Genomic DNA, 21872 nt, shown 5'->3' on the forward strand with positions numbered 1-21872 from the left:
TCCATGCTGACTCATTGTTTACGGACGTCTTCTAATCTCTCGCTTAGTGCTGTGCAATGAAGTACGGAGTTCAGAATACACGTGAATACTATGGTAGTCGCTATGATACAGAAGCACACCCGTCACAGATCATTTGTTCAAGAGTCATGATAGCAAAACAGAAAGATTTAGGTGCAGCCTGACAACTATAGAAGAACAATATAAAGAATGCCTAGCTGCAGTAGACCATGACCCCTATACACGCAGAACACGTTTAATATGTAAAGGTCAATGCAAGACAAGGCAGTTATTTCTTCATAGACAAATAGATCCTTTGTGTATTTATCATTGTTTTGTTTTTTGTCTGTTTTTCCTAAATGTGTGACACCCATAATTGTTTCTTGTATGGGACAAAGAAGATGATATGTTCATGGAGTATGTTCCTAGTATTCACATTTATTTAATACTCCGTGTGAAGAACCAAGACTTCACATATTTTCAGATACATACAGAAATACAATTTAAAAAGGCATGCGAGAATATTTCGTCATGTGATAAGATTGCAGTTGATGCTTCATGTGAAATTCTTTGTGTATTTAATTTACCAGCAACAGAAATGCATAACATCACAGAATCCTATTAAAGAATATACATATAAACATAAAACAGCTTTGTTTCTTGAACCATTGTTTACGTAACATTCAGCAATCAGTATTATGTGTTATGTATTTTTTATTTGCCTTATGTAATTTGTTCAATTTATTCTTAATTATTTCTAATTGTTCCACTTTCCCCATTATCAAGGACAATATGCCATTATAAATAAGAACCTTGTTTTAATTGTCTTAATTAAATACAGCTGAATAAATTATGCATAAATATTCACATAAATGCAGGCTTTTCAAAAGGTTTAATTGAAATCCTGCGCCAGGAACACAATACTGAGAAAAATGTTCTCATTGCCATCCTTTATGCATAGAAATCTTGTTTACCAACAGAAGCTCATTCATGGTCTTATTTTCAAAGTCTCCACCATGAGGGCCTCTGCTAAATTGAGTCAAGCTTTTGTCAAAATAATGATGCCAGTTCCCATCACCTTTAGCTCCAAACCCAAAAACATCAACCTGTGTGAGAGACAGACAAATCAATACATAAGTGCTTGCAATGGACTTCAGCAGTAAATCAGCAGTTAAAGATTAAATTAGATTTATGTCCGAGTCATCTCTCTGATGACAGACAGCAAACAAGTCATGACACAGCTCACAGTATATGCAAATAGTAAACCTTCAATCAAAGCAAAAATACTGATGGCACACCTACTGCATGACACACTCACAGTTCTCTCATTAACTGTCTGCTGCATAATGCAAAGGCTGCATCTGTATATTTATAATATGCGCTACAAGTGCACCAGCTTTCAAAAGTTTGGAGCCAGTAAGGAATGAATATTTTTATTAAGCAAGGATGCATTAAATTGACCAAAAGTGACATTAAAGACATTCATAATGTTAATTCTGTTTGCTAAATGATGTTCCTTCGAACCTTTTATTCAAAGAATCTTGACAAAGTTTCTACAGAAATATTAAGCAGCACAACTGTTTTAACCTTGAGCAGCAAATCAGCATTTTAAAATGATTTTTGAAGGATCATGCGACGTAGAGCAATGATGCTGAAAATTCAGCTTTGACTCACAGGAATAAATTACATTTTAATATATATTTAAATAGAAAACAGTTATTTTACATTTTAAATTTATCAAATAAATGCAGCCTTGGTCAGCGTAAGAGACTAAAAACATGAGAAAAAAAAAAATCTACCACCCCCAAACCTTTGAAAAGTAGTGGACTTGTAGGACTTACGTCAGTACTTGTGGCAAAACACTACATCAGATACACTACAGAACAATCTAGTGTTCTTTTAGTATCATCAAGATACTATTATAGTTTTTGTTGATATTTTAAATGAGTTTTCATTCCATTTTGGTTTTGTGATTTTACTAGGGGTTTTTTTAACGTCTATACATTAATCAACATTTGAAGTGGATCGAAAAAAAGTTCATCAAAGTTGTCCTAAGACAAGAACGGGTATTGTTTTTAGTTTTAGGACAACTTTAATTAAATGTTTTGATCCACTTCAAATGTTGACTACTGTATAGTTATTTTAACTCATTTTTATTAATTATTCACGTTATTTTAGTACATCAAGGTAAACTAAATTAAAATAAGTAATGGTGCTTTGCCAACTAGCTAAAGTGTTTATTGAAATGAATGCTAATTTCAAGTAACAATTTTTTAATGGTTTCAAGTTTTTTGGCTTTTAGTATGAATATGTTAGCTGTAAGGTTACCTATAAGCTGGTGTGCTCCAAAACAATGGCAAAATTCACATTTAGAAGATATAAGCATTTAAAACTTACAGTCTCTCACTCAGTTCCACCAATATGGATCAACAGTTTTGCGGACATCACCCTGCACTTCAGCTTCTTATCAAATTTTCTGTCCAACCAAATACTGTCTAAAATCCGAAGCATCCTGCCCCCAAACACTATAAATGGATGCTGAAGCTGCGGCTGAAATCTGTCCTGTAACTATTCTGTGCATTATTTAAAACATTGCCCATCTCTAAATAGCATTTAAAACCAAAACAAACTGCAGTTGGTTCTAATCAGATGGTCTCTCTAGACTAGACTTAACGCTTGTAGTAAAACATCTGACTCTGTGAGAAATGTTGGAGAAACTGAAATAAGAGGCACAAAACTTTTACCTGATCACAGATGTGCAGGGCAAATATCAGTGTAATGAATCCAGTGGATGGATATCTCCCATGTTTCTGCAGCCAGCTCTCATAGACGTATTTAATGAATTCAGGATGGATGATCATCACCTTAAGAACAAAATAATTATGCAGTACATTTCAGGACATTCTGACTTAATCATGCATGTTTGTTCAGAAAAAAACTACAGATCAATATGTGAAAATCAGAAGTTATATATACTCACCTTGTCTCTGTTAGCATTTATTGTAGGTCTCACTTTAGTGTAAGTGCTGAAGAAACACAAAGATTCACTGAATTAAGATGATCGCCATAAAACATAGAAAGGATGTCCGTTTCTCTTAGTTCTGTAAGTGAATACTGATGAAATGATCTCACTGTGTGATGTGTTTAGTGGTGAAGACACTGATGAGCCAGCGCATGTCTTTGATCTTAAAGGGCAGAAGAACCAAGTGGGTTGAGTTGTCTACATCCACGGCGCTCTCAGGATAGAGGATCCGGTGAGTCGTCTTAGACCCCACATCCTTCTCGTAACCTTCTGTTGGACCCATATTTATCCTGAGGATGAAGATGCATTTTTAACGATCATTTTTGGTCGTATACATTGTCATTGACTTCAAACAGAAAACAGCTTGCCTTATGACAAAGTCATGAAGATCTATGAGAGGCCCATAATGGGATCTCAGTAGGTTCCCGGAGTTTCCCACCACAGCACAGGTTCTGCAGCGATCTGGACCGGCATCTGAGTAGTGCTCTTTGTCGGGGAAGAGAGAAAACAATGTGTCCACCACATCTGTGTAGTTAACCTTACTGGATTCCCTTTGTAGAGCCTATACAAATGTTAAAACACATGATCAGATTGAGCAAAGGGTTCTGGAAAAACACACTTTAAAATAAAATGAAAACAATAATATAAATAGCAATCTTAAGTCAGCTAATAAAGTATTCCACAAAAGATCTAAAATAATAATATTAATTATTAATTGTAGCAGAAATGCACATAATAATAATCATAATAATGATGATGATGATAAAAAGATTAGGAGAAATTCATGAATATGATCGATTTTTGTAGAAATAACACGTTGAAAAAAACAAAACAAATAAACAACTGTTGATGTGTGCTGCCCCCGTGTGTTCAACTTCAGCTTCACTGCATTCATTCTTAACTGGAATCTTTTGTTTCTAGATATATTTGTTTTTAGATATTTTATGAAGAATATTTGACAAGAACTTTCTCTTAAAATTGTTTAAAGTCATATAATATACTTCTCAGTCTAACGATATTAAAAGTAATGGCCTCCTGCACACTGTAAATTTGCAGGAGTGACAACCGAATTTGTAAATACGAATAATAAATAGCGTAGACCAAGTAAAATAGAGACACTTTCTGCTTTTTATATCACTACACAAAAACTAGATGCTAAAATTAAGTGATTTTTCACATAATATTTATTTTGTTTATGTACTAAAATATCATAAATTGATAATAGCCATAGGTAGTTTACATTTTCCACGATTAGCTCATAAACATAAGGTGCATTTTTGTCATAACTGTACCCATATGGTGTACAGTTGAAACAGTACCATGGTACAGTTGAGACACCCATTCATAATGCTCTAAAAGCTGGCTAACCATTTATTGCAAATTTAATCAATTACAGTTGTGCTTTTTTTATTCAAATTTATTTATTTGCTTTAATTCAGATTTAGTTAAACAAAATAGGAAAAATATTTAACAATAGAAAAGATATGGTAAACAGTACAAATGTAAACATACCAGTAAAAATAACAATATACATACCTGTATATTCCAAAACCCTATCCCTAAATCTATGCATCACTCGAAACTTTCTGCATTTTTTACATTTTCAATCATTCTGTATGAATTATAAGTTTGTTTCCTCATGGGGACCAAAAAAAAAAAAAAAAAAAAAAAAAATCCCAAAAGGTTAGAATTTACTGGTATTACTATACTTGTGGAGACATTTGGCCCACATTATGTAGGTAATACCAGTACACAAACACACACAGCCTCTGAATACGCATTTTATGTTCTATGATTGAACTATTACTGTATACATAGCGACCTATAAAGGGTGTATCAACTGTACCTACTTTACCACCTTGTGCATTTCTTAAAATGCTATGTTATCCTTTTAACATTCATGTTAGAAAATATGTCCATTAATAATAGACAGTTGAAATAATCACAAATATTTTTTAACAATCTGCGTAGCATGTGTGTAAACCCAGATAGCAAAATGTCTGTTAAAGATCACTTGACCTGGAAAGCAACTGCTTGTACAAACATTTGACAGACGTCTGCAAGATGTCAGTTTTACATACATTCTCAATCATGAACATCTTAAAGACATCTAACAGATGTCTATTTGACATCTGATAAGAAACGTCCAACAGATTTATTGCATATAAGCAAACACTTTTAAAAAAATACGTCTTCCAGACGTAAACGCAGACGTCAAATAGGAGAATGTGACTATTAACCTATTATCATAACACTGTATAACAAAACAGCATGTGACACAATAGGGCACCAGTCCGGGTACGGCTGATACACTGTGTCTCAAGCACGATCAAAGAGAACACTAATGTGTGGAGCAATATTACGACTCGGGGTTCCTGTGTACGCAAATTATTTAAGGCGTTTCAACTGTACACGTGTCTCAAATGTACTCAGTCTACCCTAAATCACTCAGTGGAGTGAATCCTCTAAATCAAGGGTCTTCAACCGGGGATCCGCGACCCCCAGGGGGTCCGCCAATTAATGATTGATCACAAATCATTTTTGTTACAAAAATTAAAACAAGGGTAAAAAAAGATATCAAATAAATATATATATTAAATATAAGTACGGCGAAACGAAAGCAAGCACACCCCAGTTGATACTGTAATGACATAATATTATTGGTGAAACCGGTTTAGCAAACACTTATCGCTCAAAATGCCGGAGGATCTAAATGCAGACTAATACGATTTCTAGAAAAATATTTGTTTCAACGTTTTTTTTTTTATTTCCATTCCAATTATTTGCAAAAGTAATGCCTTGCAAATAATTTTAAATGTCTCACTGTACATTGCTATTCTTTGTCAAGGAGCCGCTGCTTTATCTCACAGTAAAAATAAAATGTTAAGTTTAGTAAGCTTGAAGCTAAAGTTTCAGCAAATTATTTTTTTTTTCTATCTATACTCCATTTGATGTGCGTGAACGCGGACGGTCGACACATGCGCTATAGAAAACTACATCCATTATTTTTTTTTCACATTAAGTTATGACTGATATCTGATAATTTTTAACTCTTTTAAACCAAAGCTGGGCGTACAGTACGCGTGTACTATTCTGATGACAAAATTCGCGTTACGCGAACTGTACGCTGTCCCTCGCGTACGCGTAAAGAGTGAAGTATACTATGACATTGATGCACAGATTTATTTCGATATATCAGATGTTTTGTCTTTAAGTGCACGTGTCTCACAGGCCAAATTCTGTGCACTGAAGCCAGCCACCTCTCTAGCGCGCACACGTACCATATGTGAAAAAAACAAGCTCAGAATCGATTCTGAAATATTCACAATCGATGAAGAGAGAATCGCGATGCATCGGAGAATCGATTTTTTTTCCCCACCCCTACAAACAACCATTGAATTGTGATTTTTATCTCAACATGTTTTTTTTATGATTCATAAATCTCAATTTTAACTATAATGTAATATGCAGGCAGTGATGCATGTGCAACAATAATAATGTGCATAGTTCTGATCTACTGTCTTACATACAATATAACAACATAATTAATTCTTAATCATAATATGGTTTCTAATAATATTAAAGGCTCTATGCTTAATATGTAGCTCTGCTTGACACGTTTTGAATAGGGGGTCCCTGCTCCATGCCTCTGTCACCTAAGGGGTCCTTACCCTGAAAAATGTTGAAGACCCCTGCTCTAAATTATCGTATTGTGTTTGTAACAGAACAGAACTTGCGATAATTCTGCCGTCTCGCACGTTTGATATCCGTTATTTTGACCAAAAAATAGTTGAGAAGAAACTTTATGGGTTGCCATGTCCACTCATTATAAGTGGCACTTTTCCAGTGTGTTTGAGCGTTGCTCATAAAGCGAGCCAGCTTACAGAATTATCAAAGTTGGCAGATGCAGGTCGCGCTATTTTGGTATAAGGCTTATTTCCAAGCGTTTGGATTTAAGTTTATTATGAGCCTCGTTTCGTAGCAAGATCTGGCAACAGTGATGAGTCGAGAAGTACTTCCTTCCCTGCTCAGACAAGAGACCATTCTGATCCGCGTTTAACAGCTACACTGTCAGAAATAAGGTACAGTTCTGTCGCTGGGGTGGTACCCTAAGGCACAAAGTGAAAAGATACAAATATGTACTTTTAAAGTACTAATATGTACCTTTAAGGTACCAATATATACCTTTAAGGTACTAAAACGTACCTTAAGGTTCTAATATGTACTGTTTAGGGGTAGATAAGGTACAAAGACGTACCTTTTCACTTTTGTACCTTAGGGTACCGCCCCAGCGACAGAACTGCGCCTTTTTTCTGAGAGTGTAGTTGTACAGAATTTTTGTAAATGCGGTTGTCACTATCTGAATTTTTCGGTTGTAGAATACGGTTACCGAACTGTGTGTTCAACCAGTTTGGGGTTAGAAAAATTCATGACCAAATTTATTTTGTTCACTTGTGCCATGTTATTTATTTAGACCGTTTAACACGCGTTATTGTTTTTATTGCTAATATAAATTTATGCTATGGATCTGAAGCACTGTAACAAGCCTTTAATAGGCATATTTTAACGCTTTTTAATTAATACTATCACCAGTCCCGTGACTTCGCTACTGTACTCATTATATCAACATATTCAGGGCAGCAGGGAATCAAATGTAATACATTTTCCGTTTTTCAGTTCCACTATTAACTTTTGAAACATTTTTAAATATTTAAAAATATAATTATCTTCGTCAATGTAGTTTTTTTTGTTTTTACATAGAAAAACGTTCCTAAACTTTTTTTCTTCTGAATTAAATACGATCAAACAAACCCCATCCCACCTCTGATTTCCAGAGATCCAGAATAAACTCACGTACCGTCCACCATCTGTAGACGCTTGCCCGTAACACACTGTTTCTCCTGTTCAGCAGAAATGGAACAGTGGGGTTAAACCGCAGGATGAACCAGTCTTTATCGTTCAGATCTGTGACACATTTATCACAAGCGCACAGACCTCCGCGGCTGGAATCGGCGGATTGTTTGAGGAAAACATAGATCACCGCGTTTTGGAAGAACATAAAAAGAAAGAAGACCCCAAAAGTGAAGATCGCCCTGATGTACGATGACTTCTGTTTAGTGAAGGAACCCATGTTTTCAACTGCCTGAAGAGGATTTAGTATCCTAAAACTGGAAAAAGAGAAGGAAAAAAAGTGTTATTTAGGGTTATGACGTTAATATTCCTACTACTACTACCATCATTTAATAATTTTATCTTAAAGGTGCTTGGTCTAAAACAAATGGCAAGGCAAGGTGAATATTAAAGAGCTAAAGTTCTGTGGCGCCAGCGGTGAAATAAAGTGCTTGTTCCCCCAGAGTTGCGTTCCGTTGCCTATTAAATCCACAAGGAGCGCGGTTTGTCCTGTAACATTAGCCTTTCACGTTATTTCTTTCTTATTTATTTGAATCAGCTTTAAATTAGGTAAAGAAATCGTGAAAGATGTGTGTGATGCAGAGCTGTCATTGGACGTTACGATGTCTGACTTAATGATAAAATGTAGGACAATCGAGTGAACCGTTTGGCACGTGTGAAATTTAACTTCCTCTTTTTGGACACCACAGCGCCCTAATGACCCACATGTAGCTTATAATTTCAGTTCTCTGTGCTACAGTAGTTTATATTATAATTTTTTTTTTTTTATTATTCAAAATAAATAAATGAAAGAAAAAAACGTTGTTTTATGCAACTAATCTGAACCCTTGTCAGCAGTGACTGTATGATTTTGAGGTCCATCTTTTCACACTGAGGATAACTGAGGGACTCAAACACCTATATAAAAAAAAAAAAAAAAGGTTCTAGCATTTACTGATGCTCCAGAAGGTAAAACACGATGCATTAAGAGCTGGGGGGTGAACACTTTTTGAATTTGAAGATCAAGGTAAATTGTATTGGGGGGGCGAAGAATCTGCAGGACCTGGAGGATTTTTCTGAAGACCAGTGCTCAGTTTAACTGTTCAGAACAAACAAGGGACTCATGAACCACCATCACAAAACAAAACAAAAACAGTCGTAGATCATCCACACAGTATTTAGAACCAAGGGTTCCCAAACTTTTGCAGGGGATTATTTCAATATTTATTTTTTTTGTCTTGTGGACTACATATAAACATATTTTATGTAAAATATCTTACTCAGGACACTACTTAATAAAAAAATAACATGCATTTTGTATGATCTCTCTTATTTGGTTAAAATTACTCACATTTTCACAGATTCTGCAAAGGGTTCCCAAACTTTCAAATAATACACACACGCAGTGGTGACCAAAATTGGAACACTAGTATTTTCACAGGCTAAAATAGTTTTAAGTCAGTTATTTCTAGCTTTTTCAATAGTATGTCAGTAGAAAATAGCAGTTTACATTTCCAAACATTCATTTTACCATTAATTGTGAGATTTTTGTTTGCACAAGGTGTCTGACAACAGCCAGTACTCAACACAGAGAGAAGATCTATGCTCATAATCATCCAGTCTGTCTGGAATGGCATGAAGGAACAGAACAAACCGAGACTAAATCCAGAAGAACTGTGGTAACGTCTCCAGGATGCTTCAAGAAACCTACCTGCAAAGCTACAGTACTGTTAAAAGTTTTAGGCACTTGTGTAAAAATGCTGTAAAATGAGGAGTGTGTCAAAAATAATGTCATAAATACATTTTCTTTATCAATTAACTTCTACCGACTAAATTAAATCAACATTTGGTGTGACCATCCTTTCATTGTGCAATTTAGAGAGATTTATTGATTATAACAGAAATAGCTATGAACTAAAGCCCTCCACACACTGCACGATTTTAGCAATCCCATAAGATCAACATGGATCTAATAAACTTGGGTACGACATGCATGTAGACTGTACGATGATGACCCCGGCTACAACTCACATTACTATAGAAGAATGAAACGTCATTAGCATGTGCTAGTGGTAAACAAAAAGAGCATAACGAATCACACTTTGGCAGCTGTAGTTTTTATGTGTGCTGCGGCAAAGGAAGAAGGAATAAGAGCTTGAGGTAAGCAGTTTTAAATTTTAGTGCCACATCACGTTGATTTCATGTGGTATTTTTATTGGCTGGTCAGTAAACGTGGGTTGTGGCAGCAAACACATCTCGTGATGGCCAGGCTGAATTTCTGACACTGCCAGAAAATTATCGTAGGCTATCTTTGGCCGTAAGACCGTTAGAACGGTCGTCTTTGAACCTTTCTCACTGTACGACACAGGATCACAGATTAGGAGCCACGATCACAGAAATCGCCACGATTGTTTCAGGAAGCCAGTCTGTCGTCTGGGACAGCTGAAAATCGTGCAGTGTGTAAAGGGCTTAAGACGAGTGACGGATTTTTAGTAATAACAAATGGCGCTTCATTCGCTTCTGGTACGGTACAAAAATACAGGTGAAAGCACCCTAGGTGCTTTAATTAAGCAACTTAATTCCATTTACAGCAATTATGACTGGCTTGAATATAGTCCCACAACTGTTCGTTTTTTCCTTCTTCACGTGTCTCGCATTTAGTGGCAACTAGTCCAAAACGGACATCGCTTCGCGTCGCAATTCAAATCAGCAGCAAGTGTCAAAACCAGCCTACAGTTTAGTTAATATTGGCAATCTCTTTAAGTTATTCTTGACTGTGCTGTATCGACTACTTCGATGCATTTTCCGCTATTTTTTTCTGCAAAATGGACTAACAAATTAGCAATAGGCCTACATTTGTTACAGTATTAATCATTGTCATTGTTAGTTAATAAAACAATACAACTGTTTATTCTAGTTCATGGTGACTCGGGTTTATTAAAAAAAAAATTACCATCATAAATTACCACATGAATAAATCCTTTGAAAGTATATTTTAAACGAATGTTAAATAAGTTAATATTTACATTAGTTAATGCATGTTAAATAATTGCTATAAACCTACCTGTTTGTTTGGAAATTTGTTCCCCCAGTTTTTAAAAAGAATGCATGGCACAGTAGCAGTTGCCCTGAAGAATGTGAAACCCGAAAGATGTGTGAATCTATTGGTGATCACGTTAGATGAGGGATGAATCTGAGGAGGGTGGTGTCTCTTCTAAAGTAAACACCCCCTGATCATTACAACACTCACTTCTCTCTGTCATATAAATGGTTTAACGTGCAAAGTCTTTTTTGTCAGAACACTTTCCGAATTTTCAGTAAGTACTTACTGAGTCTGGAAAGTTCATTGAAACTAATAAAATCTCAAATCCACGGACATTTCTTAAGGATATTTTCTAAAACAGGGGTTCCCAACTCTGGCCCACGAGATCCATTTTCCTGACGATTTTAGCTCCAACCCTAATCAAACACACCTGAACAAGTTCATCAAGGTCTTTAGGATCACTAGAAAGTTACAGGCAGGTGACTTTAATCAAAGTTGGAGCTAAACTCTGCAGGAAAATGGATCTCGCGGGCCAGAGTTGAGAACCCCTGTTCTAAAATATTAATTTGTGCTGCGCTTTGTAGGTGCAATCTCTATAAAATTAGTAAGAGCTATCATGAACAAATAGAATAGTAATGGAAACTCATTGTTTAAAAGATGTGGGAACCATGTTCATTATCGTTTCTTATTTGTGCATCCTCGTTTCCTTTCCCCCCGGCCTTTGCTCGCGCTTTTGCTCCACCCCCTTAAGATATGAGGGAAGGGTGCAAGGAAAGGAAACAAAAGACGGACAATGGAATATTCTTGACCACTCAAGCGTCATCAGCTGCACTAAAGGGATCTGCCCTCATGTTGTTAAAGTTCGTTATTTAAGGCATTCATAATAAATATTATTAAAGCCAGATGCCCTGTTAAAATATATAACGTAGGCTATGGTTTATTCAAAATATAAATGTAAATTATTACGGCAGATGGGGGGAGAAGAATGTATATGTGCGTCAGTTTTGTTTTGTTTTGGTCGAAAAATTCTTCCACATGAATACACCTGTGTATCATCTCTCATAGCTACTCAGGAAGCCTCCTCACTCCTCGATCCTCGCCTCCTCACGGTGCAATTAGAGTTAATGTTCTTTTAGACTGTGTTTTATTAACGTCTACACCTACCTCAACCCTAAACTTACCCATTACTATAATACAAAAAACTGTATTATTGTTGTACAGTGTGACAGAAATCACGCTAGATTGATGTGCGCATGCCCAGTAGCCACAGCTGTCGCCCTTCTAGCCTTAACCACAGAGGACGGAGGACGAGCAAGGAAACGAGGAGGGAAACGAGAAGCAACCCAGGTCTATATAGCTAATTTGATTTTTTTTTAGAACTCATCCGTTTAAATTCTATTAAGCCTTAAAGTTCTGCATAATTGAGAGCATAGCCGCTTCAGTGACATGCGGTCGGGCTACCCTGGTGAAAAAAACAGCATATGCTGGTAGGTATGTTTTGATGCTGGTTTAAGCTGGTCCTTTGCTGGTTTTCGCTGGTCAAGGATTTGTGTATTTAATTTACCAACAACAGAAATACATAGCTTCACAGAATCCTATTTAAGAATATAAAAGAATATAAAACAGTTTTGTTTGTAAAAGCATTGTTTACATAACATTCATTATTCAATATTAGGTTTTTTTTCTTAATTAAATACATCTAAATAAATAATACATATATATATATATATATATATATATATATATATATATATATATATATATATATATATATATATATATATACATATATATATATATACACATAAATTCAGGGTTTTTACAAGGTTTCATTAAAAGACTGCACCAGGAACACAATACTAAGAAAAATGTTCTCATTGCCATCCTTTATGCATAGAAATCTTGTTTACCAACAGAAGCTCATTCATGGTCTCATTTTCAAAGTCTCCACCATGAGGGCCTCTGCTAAATTGAGTCAAGCTTTTGTCAAAATAATGATGCCAGTTCCCATCACCTTTAGCTCCAAACCCAAAAACATCAACCTGTGTGAGAGACAAACAAATCAATACATAAGTGCTTGCAATGGACTTCAGCAGTCAGCAGTTAAAGATTAAATTAGATTTATGTCACAGTCCTTTCTCTGATGACAAAGAGCAAACAAGTCATGACACAGCTCACTGTAGCCTACTATGCAAATAATAAAACTTCCATAAAGCAAAAATATTGACGGCACACCTACTGCATGACATGCTTACAGTCTCTCGTTAACAGTCTGTTGCATAATGCACACAAAGGCTGCATTTGAATATTTATAATATGCACTACCAGTGCACCAGCTTTCAAAAGTTTGGAGTTGGTAAGCAAGGAATAATTTTATTCACAATAGGGCTGTGCAAATAATCGCATGCGATTATGATGCGCATCTCTTCAGTAATGCCGGTTCCGTGATTAGTCGTAAATTTCCATCACGTGCAGTCAGACGCATTCATTATGGAGCGGCACTCACTACAAAGAGCCGAAATTCACTGACAAGCCGCGCAATATCGCATTCATTATCGCTTGTCAGTGAATTTCGGCTCTTTCGGCTCTTTGTGCCGCTCCATAATGAATGCGTCTGACTGCACGTGATTGAAATTTACGACTAATCAGGGAACCGGCATTACTGAAGAGATGCGCATCATAATCGCATGCGATTATTTGCACAGCCCTACAATGGATGCATTAAATTGACCAAAAGTGATTAAAGACATTCATAATGCTAAATGATGTTCTTTTGAACCTTTCATTCAAAGAATCTTGAAAAAGTTTCCACAAAGACATTAGCCAGCACAACCGTTCTCAACCTTGATAATAACAAGAAATGTTTCTAGAGCAGTAAGTCAGCATATCAGAATGATTTCTGAAGGATCATGTGACACTAAAGACACCAGTAATGATGCTAAAACAGCTAGACAGAAAACGGCTATTTTAAGTTGTAATAATATATTACAATAATACTGTTTTTAATGTATTTTTAATCAAATAAATCCAGCCTAGGTGAGCATAAGGGACTTAAAACATGAAAAAAATTAATACACACAGTATATATCCATTTTGGTTTTGTGTGTGTGTGTTTTATGTCAATATAATTATTTTAATTTTTTTAAATTTCAGTTTAAGTTATTTTAGTACATCAAGGTAAACAAAATTAAAATGTAGCTAAAATTACGTGTTTTTCTTTTTTTATTTCAGTTAATGGTTATTTAATTTCAAATAACAATTGTTTTTATGGTGTCAGTTTTAATTTTAGTTACCTATAATAACGCTGCTCAGAGTACCATTTACTATGCCTTGTTTTAGAGTTATGTTTGTGAAATAATGGATACTAATTAGTTTTGGACTAGCCTGCAACTCTGCATACATCAACTCATTTTTAACTGTTGGTCCTATCAATCAGATGGTCTCTCTAGACTAGACTTAATGCCTGTAGTAAAATGTCTGACTCAGTGAGACAAATGTTGGAGGAACAGAAATAGGCCGGTACAAAACTTTTACCTGATCACAGATGTGCAGGGCAAATATCAGTGTAATGAATCCAGTGGATGGATATCTCCCATGTTTCTGCAGCCAGCTCTCGTAGACGTATTTAATGAATTCAGGATGGATGATCATCACCTTAAAAACAAAGCAGTTATGCAGTACATTTCAGGATATTCTGACTTAATCATGCAAGTTTGTTCAGAAAAAAAGCTACAGATCAATATGTGAAAGTCAAAAGTTATATACACTCACCTTGTCTCTGTTAGCGTTTATTGTAGGTCTTACATTAATGTAAGTGCTGAAGAAGCACAAAGATTCATTGAATAAAGATGATCGCCATAAAACATAGAAAAGATGTTTGTCTGTTTCTCTTAGTTCTGTAAGTGAATACTGATGAAATGATCTCACTGTGTGATGTGTTTAGTGGTGAAGACACTGATGAGCCAGCGCATGTCTGTGATCTTAAAGGGCAGAAGAACCAAGTGGGTTGAGTCGTCTACATCCACGGCGCTCTCAGGATAGAGAATCCGGTGTGTCGTTAGACCCCACATCCTTCTCGTAACCTTCTGTTGGACCCATATTTATCCTGAGGATGAAGATGCATTTTTAACGATCATTTTTGGTCGTATACATTGTCATTGACTTCAAACAGAAAACAGCTTGCCTTATGACAAAGTCATGAAAATCTATGAGAGGCCCATAATGGGATCTCAGGAGGTTCCCAGAGTTTCCCACCACAGCACAGGTTCTGCAGCGGTCTGGACCGGCATCTGAGTAGTGCTCTTTGTCGGGGAAGAGAGAAAACAATGTGTCCACTACATCTGTGTAGTTAACCTTAATGGATTCACTTTGTAGATCCTATACAAATGTTAAAACACATGATCAGATTGAGCCTTAACAATACTGGACAAACACACTTTAAAATAAAATGAAAACAATAATAGCAATCTTAAGTCGGCTAAATATTCCACACAAGGTCTAATAATATTAAATAATGTAGCAGAAATGCACATAATAATTAAAATAAATAAATAAATAAATAAAAGACCTAGGTTAAATTCATGAATATTATCTATTTTGTAGAAATAACACATGAAAAATAAATACACAACTGTTGATGTGTGCTGCCCTCATGTGTTCAACTTCAGCTTCTGGAAATTCATTGCAAACTGTAATCTTTTGTATCCACATATTTTATTTGTTTTTAGATATTGTATTTAGCATATTTGGTAAGAACGTTCTTTTAAAATAGTTTAAAGTCATAGAATATACTTTTTAGTCTAAAAGTAGTGGCCTCTTACACTGTACATTTTTAAGAATGACATCAGCATTTAAATGCCTACGTGAGTGCATCACTTATCTAGCTATATAAATTACTCAATGGAGCGAATCCTCTAAATCCTATCATTTTGTATTTGTACGGAACAGAATATGCGTCTCGCACGTTAGTAATATTACAGCGACCAAAGAATAGTTTAAGCGCGCTTTTTAAGTGTTGTCATGTCCACCTATTATAAGCGACGTTTTTTTGGCGTGTTAATAAAGCGATCCAGTTTATAGAGCTATCGAAGTTGGCAGGTGCAGGTCGCGCTATTTTGGTACATGGCGTTTGGATTTAAGTTCATTGTTTTTTTTATTTATTTATTTTTTTCTAGCAAGATCTGGCAACAGCAATGAGTCGAGAAGTACTTCCTTCCCTTCCTTCCAGCGTTTAAATACGTCATTAACAGCTAGCCTTTCAATCCGGTTCCGTACACAGTGCTTAGAATTTTTGTAACGGTTGTCACTAAATTTCGAAGTTGTAGAATGCGGTTTCCACTACCGAACAGTGTGCATTCAACCAGTTTGTGGTTAAAAAACTGTTCAATTGTTTAATAATAATAATTAATATTAAAAAAAATTGTTCACGTCTGCGTACCACGCATTATGATTTTTGAATACACATTTATGATACAGAATATGGACAATATGAACCATTTTAACAAGGCTTTAATGAAATTGCAAGTCCCATGACTTCGCTCTATACTGTTGACATTTCATCCAAATACTTCGACAGCAGTGAACCAAATGAAATACTTTCATTGGCTACCTGTTTTTCAGTATTATAAATAATTTCAAAATATAAATATTATAAATATTATATTATTATAAATATTATAAATACTAAAAACTATTATTACTTTCCTCAATGTAGTTTCATTTTTGTTTTGACACAGAAAAGCATTTTTTCCTGAATTCAGTGCGATCAAACCAACCCCAGTCTCCCCCATCCTTGATTTCCAGAAATCCAGACTGTACACACGTACCGTCCACCATCTGTAGACGTCTGGCTGTACCACACTGTTTCTCCTGTTCAGCAGAAATGGAATAGTGTGGTTGAACCGCTTGAAGAACCAGTCTTTATCGTTCTGATCCGTGACACATTTATCACAAGCGCACAGACCTCCGCGGCTGGAATCAACTGATGTTTTGAGGAAAAGATGGATCGCCGCGTTTTGGAAGAATATAAAAAGAATTAAGACGCCAGCAGTGAAGATCGCTCTGATGTACGAACACTTCGGATTAGTGAAGGGAACCATATTTTCAACTGCCTGAAGAGGATTTACAATCCTAAACCTGGAAAAAGCAAAAAGTGAAATATATGAGTATTAAAGAACTAACTGTCTGTGGACGTTGCCTTGTGGTTGTTTTTAAAATAACCTAAAATTAAGAGAACGTTCCCTAATGTTGTTCCTTAATAATGTTCCCAGAATGTTGCATGGTGGTTATTATTACATAAAAAATAAATAAAAATAACCTTTATAAAAGAAACAGTTCCGGTCTTAGATTCTGACTGGCTGAGCCGCATTCGAAGCTGTTGTAAATTACTCTACAAACATACATCTTTGTTCACGTCTGTGTGTTGCTCGGCAACCACTTTGTTGGAACAACAACCATTTCTGAGGAACTACATTGTTTGGTGGAAGAATAATGTTTTTAATAATATCATTACACTTTATTTGCTCCCTTTTATTTTGTGAAACCTTACTTCATATATGGAATGCCATTTTATAAAAGCAATAAGCCCCATGAAGCTGTGGTTTACAGCAAATTTATAACAGCTAAGGGGGCTTTAGGTACTCCACTCCGCATTGTGCCTATAACAATGCCCCTTAGCTGTTATATATTCACTGTAGACCACTGCTTCTTGGGGCTTATTACTTTACTAGAGCATGTTCCCTGATGGTTATTTTTAGGTTATTATTTTGCGTAACATTCCCAGAGCACTGCATGGTGATTATTATTAAATAACCTAAAAATAACTTATTCAGAACATTCCCTAATGGTTATTTTTATAACCCTGTAAAACTATCTTTTCAATGAAAGCTTTGCAGATGTCATACAGAGCCCTGAAATTTGTTTAATGCAGCATTTTTTGAAATACAGAAATTAGATCAATCAAAAACGTTTAAAAGTATAACATTAAGCTAGAGTTAAGCACAGAGTGATAAATAAATGTCATATAAATGTAAACTGTTTTGAATAAATGTCATATTTTATAAACCATACATTGTGTTGAAGTCCCAGAATGTTAAAACTAACATTCTGTGAACCAAAAATTGTTAGCTGGGAAAGGACATTGCATGGCCATTTAAGCAGCAAGAGACAAAACTAATTAGTTTAGTAAATGTTGGCAATCTATTTAATTTATTCTTGACTGTTATTTGATGTATTTTTTTCTGCGAAATTAACTAACAAATTAGCAATAAATTTGTTACAGTATCTTTGTCAATGTTAGTTAATAAAAAAATAATACAACTGTTTATTGTAGCCCATGGTAATTTAGGTTCATAAAAAAAAAGAAAAAAAAAATCACCATCACTGTAGATTAATAAATCCTTTAGAAGTTTGTTTTAAAATGTTAAAGTTAATATTTACATTAGTTAATATTTGTTAAATAAATGCTATAAACCTACCTGCTCGTTTGGAAATTTCTTAAACAGAATATAGAACAATAGCAGTTACCCTGAAGAACGTGTGAAAGCCAAAATATGTGTGAATCTACTGATGATCAGATTAGTTAGATATGAGGGATGAATCAGAGGAGGGTGGTGTTTCTTATAAAGTACAACACCATCTGATCATTGCAACAGCACTTCTCTCTGGCATATAAACACTTTAATGAGTAGTCATTTTTGTCAGAACAGTGTCCAGAAAATCTTAAATTTTCAGAAAGTGTTTGCTAAGTCTGGAAAGTTCATTAAAAGGAATAAAATCTCAAAGCCATGGCCATTTCTTAAAGATGTTTTCTAAAATATTAATTTAAAAATTAAAAATAAAAATTAATTTTATGTGCAATCTCTATAAAGTGAGTAAAAACTATCATGAAGAAATAGAAAGGTAATGGAAAATCATTGTTTAAATGATGTGGAAACCATGCTCATATTGTGGGGGAAACAAAGCTACATTCAGCATTTATTAAATAGCTATCATTTTATGTATGCATGTACGTATGTATGTATTTGTTTATTTTTTTATTTATTATTGTTTGTTTGTTTCTTAATAGTGCCTTTCATGCTATCGGAATTATCATAAAAATGAGCTTCCTAGTCGAAAATTGGGCATAAACAGCCTCTCTAGTTTCCGACTGTGAAACTCGTATTTATGATCTTTCTGATAGCACGTGAAAGCAGCATAAAATGAAATTATTGCCCAGTTATGTTGCCTTTACGTGCTATCGGAATTCTCATAAAAACGAGCTTCCCAGTCGTGAACATGAAAGTACGATTTCCGCCCAGGAAACTCGTATTTACCCTAGATACATTACAAATGGAACATTGCGTCACCAGTGATCCGGTTTATCATTGCAACACCAACAACTGACACAGACCTTACATGCATCCGGGGTACATTAAAGCAACTGTTTTCACTCTGATACAGAATGACCTTTGATAATGAACAAGAAGAGAACGTGACTGAGTGATACTGCGTGTCAGGATATGTTTCATGCCATGTTCAGACCAAGTCAGAGGTGGAAATATCCAAACGTTTCATTTCTGATCACTGTGCATAAACAAGCGTAATAATATCAGATCTTTGTGCAAACCAGTTTCAATGAAAATATTGATGCTGTGAAATATTATTACAATTTAAAATAGCTGTTTTTTTATTTTCATATATTTTAAAACTTAATTTATTCCTCTGATAGCAAAGCCTAATTTTTAGCATCATTACTCGTCTTTAGCATCACGATCCTTCAGAAATCATTCTAATTTTCTGATTTGCTGTTCAAGAAACATTATTATCGGTGTTGAAAACGGTTGTGCTGTTATTTTCTGATCTGGACATACGAGTACTTCACTTCAGCTCTTTGATGCTTAGTTCTTATTGTCCTACCAAAGACCAGCGTCATACCATGGATGCTCAAGCAGGTAATACTTGACAAAAAATCCTCACAGATTGACGCATCCATTGTCCACACCTTTCACAATACATGGCTTTGCACCAAGAGGAAGTGATTGTGTTGAAGTTGCTTTAGACACTTTAGAACCTGGAAAGGTTGAAAAAAAATATCCTTCAGACACACCTTCTCATCCCAAACTGAATAATATAACCAGATGAACCATTCCCTTATTCTTTGGAATGCTTATTCAGGTAATTTTCTCCAGATTTCTTCCTTAATCCCAGTGAGTTTGTCCTTGTAGGTTTCACATTACTGAAGTTCACGTCAAACATAAGAAAATGCTATAGTTTGTACATAGGCCTAACCTAACCAAAGATGAACATGCAGAATGTCTTAAATGATGTTGTTAACTCGTGTTCAAATTTTGATTTAAAACAGGTGGTTTTCTACTGCTGCTTGATTAGTTTTTGGAGGGCCCTTGAAAGCCAGAAATGGCTTTTTTTTTTTGTAATTTGTCTTGGAGTTCTTTTAAGCCAGTGCATTCAAACTGTAATTCAAACTAGTTATACGTGCCAGCTATTAAATGGCATAGCTGTTATCTTTGCAGCACAAACAGAAAATGTATGGTTTATTATTTTATTATTGAAAGCTTTTCATTCAAACATTTCAAAATAATTGGTGTGTGTAACAAAACTGAATGTGTGTGCAAGTGAGCAGTTAAACACTATTTGTGTGTGTGTGTTTGTGTTAGATTAGCATCATGATAATAGACCTGAATTACGTGTGCATGAGTGTGTTTGTAAACATTTGTAAACGTCAATGTCAATATTTGTAAATGTCAGTAATAGTTATTGGCCATAATAAAACTAAACCTTAACACGAACATTGAAAGACACTTCTTAGCTTGTCTTTTTCTTCCAAGATCTAGGCATACTGAAATTTTAAGAAAACTTATACAGTAAATAATACAAAAAATTGATGTTACAACTTACCCAGAGTCTTGTAGCCATGAACTAGCTCACCTTACAGCTACAAACATTTCAAAATAATTGGTGTGTGTAACAAAACTGAATGTGTGTGCAAGTGAGCAGTTAAACACTATTTGTGTGTGTGTTTGTGTTAGATTAGCATCATGATAATAGACCTGAATTACATGTGCATGAGTGTGTTTGTAAACATTTGTAAACGTCAATGTCAATATTTGTAAATGTCAGTAATAGTTATTGGCCATAATAAAACTAAACCTTAACACGAACATTGAAAGACACTTCTTAGCTTGTCTTTTTCTTCCAAGATCTAGGCATACTGAAATTTTAAGAAAACTTATACACCGCTTTCCAAATTATTATGCAAAAGATATTTTTCTCTGATTTTCCTAAATTGACGATGCAAATGACAGTCAGCATAATTTTCAAGTCATCAACCATAAGAGTATAATTCGAATGTTACTGAACAAACATCCCAATGATAACAGTATTTTTTCCAAAAATAAAAAACTTAAAATGCACTGTTCCAAATTATTACGCACAACAGAGTTTCAAAACATTTTATAGGTTGTAAAGAACTGAAAATGGTCATTTGTTGAATTTGCAGCATTAGGAGGTCATATTTACTGAAATCAAAAGCTATTTCAATCAAAAACATCTTAACAGGCCAAGTTACATTTTAACAGAGGACCCCTTATTTGATAGCAGCTTCACTATTCTTGCATCCATTGAACTTGTGAGTTTCTGGACAGTTTCTGCTTGAATTTCTTTGCAGGTTGTCAGAATAGCCTCCCAGAGCTGCTGTTTGGATGTGAAGTGCCTCCCACCCTCATAGATCTTTTGCTTGAGGATGCTCCAAAGGTTCCAAAGAAACCTTCCTCATTGTGCCTTTATCTGCACGAACCCGTGTGTGCTCTGAATCAGCCACAAATCTCTTAACAGTACAATGATCACGCTTAAGTTTTCGTGATATATCTAAGGTTTTCATACCTTGTCCAAGGCATTCAACTATTTCACGCTTTTCGGCAGCAG

At 35.1% G+C, this 21872-nt stretch overlaps 1 protein-coding gene and 1 pseudogene across 2 annotated transcripts; both read right to left on the reverse strand.

Moving 5' to 3' along the window:
- Window positions 1–412: 412 nt before the first annotated feature.
- On the reverse strand, window positions 413–11338 carry LOC127181970 (CMP-N-acetylneuraminate-beta-galactosamide-alpha-2,3-sialyltransferase 1). 2 transcript variants are annotated; one of them, XM_051137026.1, is made up of 7 exons: window positions 11239–11338; window positions 7878–8187; window positions 3388–3581; window positions 3130–3309; window positions 2978–3023; window positions 2742–2861; window positions 413–1103 (listed from the first exon to the last, which is right to left on the reverse strand). In XM_051137026.1, exons 2-7 carry the CDS (start codon window positions 8148–8150, stop codon window positions 936–938), a joined length of 981 nt encoding a protein of 326 aa, XP_050992983.1. In that variant the 5' UTR covers window positions 8151–8187; window positions 11239–11338; the 3' UTR covers window positions 413–935. The 2 variants fall into 2 exon arrangements, with proteins under 2 accessions (XP_050992983.1, XP_050992982.1); XM_051137025.1 differs by lacking the exon at window positions 11239–11338 and adding an exon at window positions 10974–11207.
- Window positions 11339–12468: 1130 nt separating this feature from the next.
- LOC127181971 (CMP-N-acetylneuraminate-beta-galactosamide-alpha-2,3-sialyltransferase 1-like) lies at window positions 12469–18571 on the reverse strand (annotated as a pseudogene).
- Between the last annotated feature and the right edge of the window lie 3301 nt (window positions 18572–21872).

Source organism: Labeo rohita, chromosome 19 (assembly GCF_022985175.1).
Source record: "Labeo rohita strain BAU-BD-2019 chromosome 19, IGBB_LRoh.1.0, whole genome shotgun sequence".
Lineage (NCBI taxonomy): Eukaryota > Metazoa > Chordata > Actinopteri > Cypriniformes > Cyprinidae > Labeo > Labeo rohita.